Raw genomic sequence first — 8,602 nt, forward strand, 5'->3', positions numbered from 1 at the left:
ACTAAATTCCTCTTAATCAATGCAAAATATAAATGAACTGCATGTGGCATAAACCACAGTAAACAGTAAAGCTGACAGAAATGCATAGGAATTTGGGGACATACTATAAAATACATAAGGTAACCCTCTCTTAATATGTTTGGGCATGCCCCTGATATTTAAGCAATGCACACCCACACACACACACACACACACACATAAGGCAGACACATCATTTAAATGGTAAGAATATACTGACTTGTGTGCAATCAGCTGCCAGTCTCCTCCACTGCTCACTCCCTACTTGCAGTGTTTAAAGCTTCTCTTCATCTCCACACCCCCTCCTCCACTCCCACAGCAGCCTCTATGTCATCTGCAGCACCGGGAGAACTACTATTGCCGCTGCCTGCACGGAGTGAAGACAAGGAAGGGGAGAAATGAACATCTCTCAGTATCGGTACACCTGCACAGAGCTGAAGGATTCTCCTGGCTTTTCTGGAAAACTTACAAAGAGGATATCACAAGCTACCTAAAGTTGGGACAGTCTCTTAGCTTCTTCTTCTATCCCCCTCCTTTTCCTTGATGATGAACTATGCACTGGGTATCTAAAGCCTGGCACTAGGGCTGACCTGGGGCACCTCAAGTATTTCCAGCATACAGACTGAATAAGCCAAAGCAACTTTGCTTCTCGGAAACATTAAGGGACGTTTCGAAGGAGCCTGACATTCCATCTGTTCTGCAGGATAACTTGTATAAGTAACCTGATGAGGAAATGATTATAGACAAGCAAGGAGCAGCCTATAGAATTCTATATGTGAATGTAACAGGGTATATTGTCTGTGCCTGGGAAAAAATTCAACTAGCAGAATGCAGGTGAATATAAAGTTATGCCTATATTCCATAGAAAAGCAATAACTGGAATTTGTTTGCACAAAGGGAACATAATGAAGCCAGAAAAAAATTCTTCCCTGGAATAACACTTATACAATTAAACAGCTAAATTAGCTAAACCTCAGCCATATATATATATTTTTATTGCCAGATTGTTGATGCATTGGTATGGATGTTGCGTAAGCAAACTAATGAAGAGTCAGTAGAACGTGACTTGATGCCAGCTGAAATAACCTGTGTCACTGCATGAGTGGAAATCTGTGTTTCAGTTCTATGATTTGGAAGGTCCAGTCAGAGACAGGATATTTATTTTAATACTCACTCTCAAACTTTTGAATCTATGAGCCTATCTAAACCTTTGTTTACTGGTCTGAACAATCAACTCATATATTGTGCATGAAGATAATATTTTGCCTTGAGCTTTAGACAGCAAAAATTATTGCATAACAAGTCACCCAGTGGATCAGAGAAACTGCTAGAGGACCCCATGAGATTACATTTTCACTTTAGCATATTGAGAGTGGGGAACTGCTAAAAATGGAACATCTGACTGAATGTCAAGAAGTTACTGACCAGCTGAATGTGTCTCAAACCAATTACTCCTTTGATGGTAGAAGTTGTATCACAAGTCTAGATAGCTATGGGCAGGAAGATGTGCTATCCTTCTCAAAGATCATCTTGACAGTTATCTTAGCTCTAATTACTTTAGCCACTTTATTGTCCAATGCATTTGTAATTACAACAGTCTATCAAACCAGGAAACTGCACACACCTGCTAACTATCTCATAGCCTCACTGGCATTTACAGACCTTTTAGTATCAATTCTGGTCTTGCCAATTGCTATTGTATATACCGTAACTGGTAAGTGGACTTTGGGGCAGATTATATGTGATATGTGGTTATCATCAGATATCACTTGTTGCACAGCATCTATCCTTCATTTATGTGTCATAGCTCTGGACAGATACTGGGCAATCACAGATGCAGTTGAATATACCAAGAAAAGGACTCCTAAAAGGGCAGTTGTCATGATAGCTCTTGTGTGGGTATTCTCAATCTCAATTTCAATGCCCCCTCTTTTTTGGCGTCAGTCCAAAGCAGAAGAGATAGCAGTTTGTGCAGTAAATACTGATCATATTTTGTACACAGTGTATTCCACTGTTGGAGCTTTCTATATTCCCACATTACTTCTAATAGCTCTTTATGGAAGGATCTATGTTGAAGCTAGATCTAGAATTCTGAAACAATCTCCCAAAACCACTGGCAAGCGACTGACAAAGGCTCATCTAATTACTGATTCCCCTGGTTCTTCATCAGTGTCCTCCACAAACTCAAGGACTCTTGAGATGCCTAGTGATGCAGGATCACCAGTGTATCTAAATCAAGTGAAAGTTAAAGTATCTGATGCTCTCCTCGAGAAAAAGAAAATTATGGCTGCCAGGGAAAGAAAGGCTACAAAGACTTTAGGAGTTATTCTTGGAGCTTATATTGTCTGTTGGTTACCCTTTTTTATTATTTCACTGGTTATGCCAATTTGCAAAGATGCCTGTTGGTTTCATCCTGCAATTTTTGACTTTTTCAATTGGCTGGGATATCTCAACTCTTTAATAAACCCAATAATATATACCATGTCTAATGAGGACTTCAAGCAAGCTTTCCACAAACTGATAAATCGTTTTAAATGTTCATCATGAATTTTGTTTTCTTCATTGTTTTTCTCAGTTTGACACTAATGCACTTGTTTGGGTTTGACTTTACAGGTAAGTTGACACCAGTTTTTCTTTAATTTCTAAATTATTATGAACTTTTTGAGACGTATATATTTACATTTAACAAGTATATTAAGTTTTTTTTTATACCAATTGGATATAATGTAGGATCCTTTGTTATTACATTATTCTTATGTTAGGAAGTGTAGCAACTAAAGTGAGGCTTTGGTTGGCTAACACAAAAGTGGTTTTGTGAATACTAATAGTATGGAAGGATCTATGCTATGCTACGACAATACTAATAGTATGGAATACTGTCTGAAATATGTTTCATCAGACACTACATTCTGATTTAACCAAAATTCCCTGTGCCAGATAATATATGTGACATTTGCCAGACAGGGATGCTACGTAGGTAGTACATGCTCATGTCTTTACAATAAGAGTTCATTGGATCAATGAGCAGATTTGTTTCACAGTTAATGAAATTCAATCACCTGAGTAAACGAAACCGATTTGCTGATTAACTGTGTAATTGGGATTCAATATTCAAATTGACATTGATAAATCAGTATAAAAATGGGCAGCCTATGAAGTCACTTCACCCTGCAGAATTATCTTAAAAGACTAGGTAGGTGAACTGTATGTTTTTATTTTAACTGCAAATTTCCATTTAGTAAGGCTGATGCTGGACTGAGGACGTGAGATATATAGACATCTAGCTGCCAATGTTTATCTGTTGTTTGAAAAACTTGATCTTAGTATATTTATGAGGTAGATAATACATAGGGCATGGGTATGTCATTATATCATATATGTACTGATTGGATTAAAGGTTTTTATGGCTCTTTAAGAGTGTCATTCAGAGCAGAGGCTCCAAATGGATGTGTATTAATCAAACACTGACCCAAACCCTTGAACCAAATGGCCACATTCTAATTCAATATGCAAAGTTTGATTATGTTATTATGAATTCCAGTGATATACACTGGAGTTGGCCATTTATCCCTACTATCTTTCCTTCTGATTTCTAATTGCTAAGAAAAAGCTGAACATAGCTACGTCTCTATTTGAAACCCAGCCTTTCCCTTACATTCCAAAATTGAAGATGGGTGTTATACGACAAGTAGCTATTATTTTAGTAAATATCTAAGTTGACACATTACCAATAATGCTCTGAATGTTTTCCTTTTGTCTGCAGAACCAAGTCGATATTGTAAAGAATCACTGCCTGAAAAACACCCCATCCTGAGTTGTCAGACTCATGAATTCTGCTCAGCGCAAACGTCAATACATACTGCCATCCTACTGTTCAGCTCTGCATTTCACTCTTATGACTCTTGCAATGATACTGCTTAAATATTCACTCATGTCAGATGCAAAAGGGGAGACTTCAAATCCATGCTTTCAATTGTCAACTGGATAAAAAATTTGACTTATCATAATCCTTGTTTGCTGTTCTGCTCCAGCCCTTGGTGGCTGTTCTTTTGTTTCCATTCTTTTTAACATATTTTGGGAAATTCAGCCATGCACGTTCTAGGGGAGTGCTTAATAGCACAAAATATGTTTTGCCTTTGACTATAATATGTCTGTGTTTGCTTGTCTTTTATGTCTGCAGAGAGAAGTATGGATGATAGGATATTTTCTTAAAATCAAAACTAGTAAAGCAGAGGTGTGCAATGCTATTTTTGTATTTTAAGATAAAAAAAATGAACACTATATTCTATAAGTGAATCAGATATATTGCACATAAGTATAATTTGTTGATAAAGCATTTTATAAAAATGTTATACTTTGGGGTATATTTATAAAGTTTAGTAAAAATGTATGTTACTGCTTTACAGTCACTGTATAAAATCAAGAGTATTATTAATAAATGTGTTTGATGATTTTATGTTATTGTGTAGCTATGTGTAAATTTTTGACAAAAATAAGGTGTTGGCCGAAAAAAAACAAGTGTGCAATAACTGGTGTAGAGTAAATGAACTTCTTACACAGCATTTTACATAATTCATCTTATCATTTCTTTGACCTATTGACTTCAATAGACTACATCAGGCTAAAGGAACAGTAACACCAAAAAATGAAAGTGTTCTAAAGTAATTAAATATAATATACTGTTGCCCTGCACTGGTAAAATAGTTGTGTTTGCTTCAGACACACAACTATAGTTCATATAACAAGCTGCTGTGTAGCCATAGGGGCTGCCATTCAAGCTGGAGAAAAGGCACAGGTTATATAGCAGCTAACAGAAAAGCTCTGTAGAATACAATGGGATTAGATTCCTATGTAATAACTAAACCCACTGTATTATACAAAGTGTATCTACAATCTACTATGTAACCTTTGCCATTTATCCCTATTTCAGCTTGAATGGCTGCTCCCATGGCTACACAGCAGCCTATTTATGTAAACTATAGTAGTCTTTCTGAAGCAAACTCATCAGTTTTACCAAAAGCTCACATTTTTTGGTGTTACTGTTCCTTTAAGACTACTGTAAAATAATGGCATAATATTGCGTTTTATATGGCATTAAAGACCCTCACACATTTATTACAGATTAGTTTTTTAATCAACTTTTTGATGATTGGAATGAATGACAAAAAGTGACTATTTAAATATAGGCCATGTATTTAACACATTTTTTAAATATTTTACATAGCTTTATAAATATGCCCCTTATGGTTTACATGTGAAATATTCAAACTGCAGCCCTCCAGCTGTTGCAGAACAAGTTGTTGAGCGAAAAATATTTCAAAGATTGTTCTTATTTACTGTTCCTAAAGCTCAATTACATTTTCATTTTTCCATTTGGGTTTGTTAGTGAAAGCATCACCACTTGAAAATACTGATAGGGTTAGCCCATAACATGATAACATTTCTGCTTGTCCAGTAAGTCATAGCCCAAATTAAAATGTTTGTGTTCAGTTTTCTAATTGTAGGTCAATAATTGCTACTGGTTATGGGCAAGGACCAATCGTTTTTTAAGTACTGTATATCCCACTCTTATGAGCACACATCATGGGAGCATACATAGAAATGTCTAGATGTAGGTTGGGGTCTTATATCCTTTGAGACACTTGCCACAGCCCTATGTTGAAAAACAATCCCCACAAGCCCATTGTACTGTTGAAAGTTGCTGGCAGTTGCAGTTCAACAGCTGGAGGGCCATCTTATGGTTTACATAAGGAAAGGCATTTATGTTTGTTAGTCCCATTGTATAAATTGCACAGTGATGTGTTTTTTCCTATACTGACTAATGCACACCCCTACCTGACTGAGCACAAAAAGAATGTATGGATATTTTGCCTGTATTTATTTTTAAACTACCTATAATGTATTGATTGTAAAATGTCCATTTAAATGGAAATATCTTTATAAAGTCACACACTTGCAAAATAAATGGCTAACATTCATAATAAACTCAGAGTATATCTTAATATTTCATTTTCTGTAGCCCCCATGTTTTTGTTAGATTTTTTTATTTTTGTGTTTTTAAAAAAAAAAAAAAAAAAAAAGCTATTATTACATTAGAAATAACAAATAGCTTAAAGTATTCATACAACTCGGTATAATGAGCGTTATTCCTATTGGCATTGCAAACAATAGATGAAGTTTAAAGTTGACAAAATTTCCTGCAGTGGCTAACCACAGAGGAAATGGATAGATTAATGGATAGAGACATTATAGCTTGCCTTCATATAAGACCTGAAGCCCATCAAGCCTCATTTTAAAAGCTCATAAACTACTTACAATTATATCTGCAAGCAGCCAATTGAAATGAGGCAACTTAAGAGATCAACAACATGTGCCAAGCAACCCTTGGCTGCCTCCCATCTATAAAGTCACATCAGGCAGCTAAATATTTGTGATCATTTTATCATTAGTGCTTGGGGACTCCCTCTGGATCATAAGGCTAGTTCATTTAAAGTGGATTGAATTTAATATATTTTACTATCTAAAGTGTGTATAACTATGGGAAATCATTTTTAAATTATAAAGTTTGCTTAGATTTTCTAAATTTCCGATTTCTGAAGTCTTATGAACACTCAAAATTGATATTATCTGCCTATGAAAAAGTTTAGCTCTGATTTGAGCATGCCACAAAACCACAAGATTAGACAACTATGTAGAAGAACATATAAAAATGGGTTAGAATGAAAGTCATAAAAAGAAAACTTGAGAGGTGCAGAGGTTTCAGATTCCACAGAAGCTTTGAAAAAGTGTTTGGATACAAAACTTGTTAGGATGAAGTAAAATAAAATACATACAAATAAAAATAGAGTTTGAAACTATTGCGGGCCTCTTAAGTTGATGTGAATTGGTGTGCTCCCACAAGCTATGGGCTTAGGACATACTAACATAGTAAGTTAGGTTGAAAAAAAAAATGTACATCCATCACGTTCAACCATAATGCCTATATTTAACCTGCCTAACTACTAGTTGATCCAGAGGAAGGCAAAAAACCCCATCTGAAGTCTCTCTAATTTGCCGCAGAGGGGAAAAAATTCCTTCCTGACTCCAAGATGGCAATCGGACCAGTCCCTGGGGCAACTTGTACTAAGAGCTATCTCCCATAACCCTGTATTCTCTCACTTGTACTGAGAGCTATCTCCCATACCCCTGTATTCCCTCACTTGTACTGAGAGCTATCTCCCATAACCCTGTATTCCCTCACTTGTACTATGAGCTATCTCCCATAACCCTGTATTCCCTCACTTGCTAAGAAGCCATCCAGCCCCTTCTTAAAGCTATATAATGTATAAGCCAGCACAACTGATTCAGGGAGAGAATTCCACAACTTCACAGCTCTCACAGTAAAAAATCCTTTCCGAATATTTAAACCGAACCTCCCTTCTTCTAAACGGAGTGTGTTCATTGGAAGGACCTACTGGTAAATAAAACATTAAAGAGGTTATTATATGATCCCCTTATATATTTATACATAGTTATCATGTTACCTCTTAAGTGCCTCTTCTCCAGTGTAAACAGACCCAACTTGGCCAGTCTTTCTTCATAACTGAGACTTTCCATACCCTTTACCAGCTTAGTTGCCCTTCTCTGGACCCTCTCTAACTCAATAATGTCCCGTTTGAGCACTGGAGACCAAAACTGAACAGCATATTCTAGATGGGGCCTTACCAGCGCTCTGTAAAGGGGAAGAATAACCCCCTCCTCCCGTGAATCTATACCACTTTTAATACAGCTCAAAAACTTGTTTGCCCTTGCAGCTGCTGCCTGGCATTGCTTGCTACAGCCAAGTTTATTATCTACAAGGATTCCAAGGTTCTTCTCCATTATGGATTTGCCTAGTGCAGTCCCATTAAGGGTATACGGGGCTTGCATATTTTTATATCCCAGGTGCATGACCTTACATTTATCCACATTAAATCTCATCTGCCACTTAGCCGCCCAGATTGCCAGTTGGTCAAGATCCTGCTGCAAGGATGCCACATCCTGGACAGAATTGACTGGTCTGCAGAGTTTTGTGTCATCTACATACACTGATACATTGCTTATAATACCCTCCCCTAAGTCATTTATGAACAAATTAAACAAAAGTGGACCCAGCAAAGAACCCTGAGATACCCCACCGAGAACCTTACTCCAAGTATAGAATGTACCATAAACAGCCACCCTCTGTACCCGATCCTGTAGTCAGTTTTCTATCCATGTGCAAACGACTTCACTAAGACCAATAGACCTTAGCTTAGAAAGCAGTCGTTTGTGGGGAACGGTATCAAATGCTTTGGCAAAATCCAAATAGATTATATCTACTGCATCCCCACTGTCCAGCTTCTTACTCATCTCATCATAAAAAGCAATTAAACTGGTCTGACATGACCTGTCCTTCATAAAGCCATGCTGATTACTGCTCATAATGGCATTCTCCACTACATAATTTTGTATGTGATCCCTTAACAAGCCTTTTCTGTATCCGCTGTAACCATATTGTTACTATAACTCAATGGGGCCACACCATTTTTACAATGCACTAAACCATGTAAAATAATGTAAAATA

The 8,602-nt window shown here is 36.8% G+C and overlaps 1 protein-coding gene across 1 annotated transcript; it reads left to right on the forward strand.

Moving 5' to 3' along the window:
* The first annotated feature begins 256 nt into the window (after positions 1-256).
* Positions 257-4,666, forward strand: htr1b (5-hydroxytryptamine (serotonin) receptor 1B, G protein-coupled). The gene is made up of 2 exons (XM_002936205.5): positions 257-2,631; positions 3,782-4,666. Exon 1 carries the CDS (start codon positions 1,408-1,410, stop codon positions 2,563-2,565), a length of 1,158 nt encoding a protein of 385 aa, XP_002936251.2. The 5' UTR covers positions 257-1,407; the 3' UTR covers positions 2,566-2,631; positions 3,782-4,666.
* Positions 4,667-8,602: the final 3,936 nt, after the last annotated feature.

The sequence above is a fragment of the Xenopus tropicalis genome, chromosome 5 (genome assembly GCF_000004195.4).
Source record: "Xenopus tropicalis strain Nigerian chromosome 5, UCB_Xtro_10.0, whole genome shotgun sequence".
Lineage (NCBI taxonomy): Eukaryota > Metazoa > Chordata > Amphibia > Anura > Pipidae > Xenopus > Xenopus tropicalis.

Bases quoted from the DNA above. Each gene is read 5' to 3' on its own strand.
- htr1b (XM_002936205.5), top strand. From the start codon at position 1,408: ATGGAACATCTGACTGAATGTCAAGAAGTTACTGACCAGCTGAATGTG.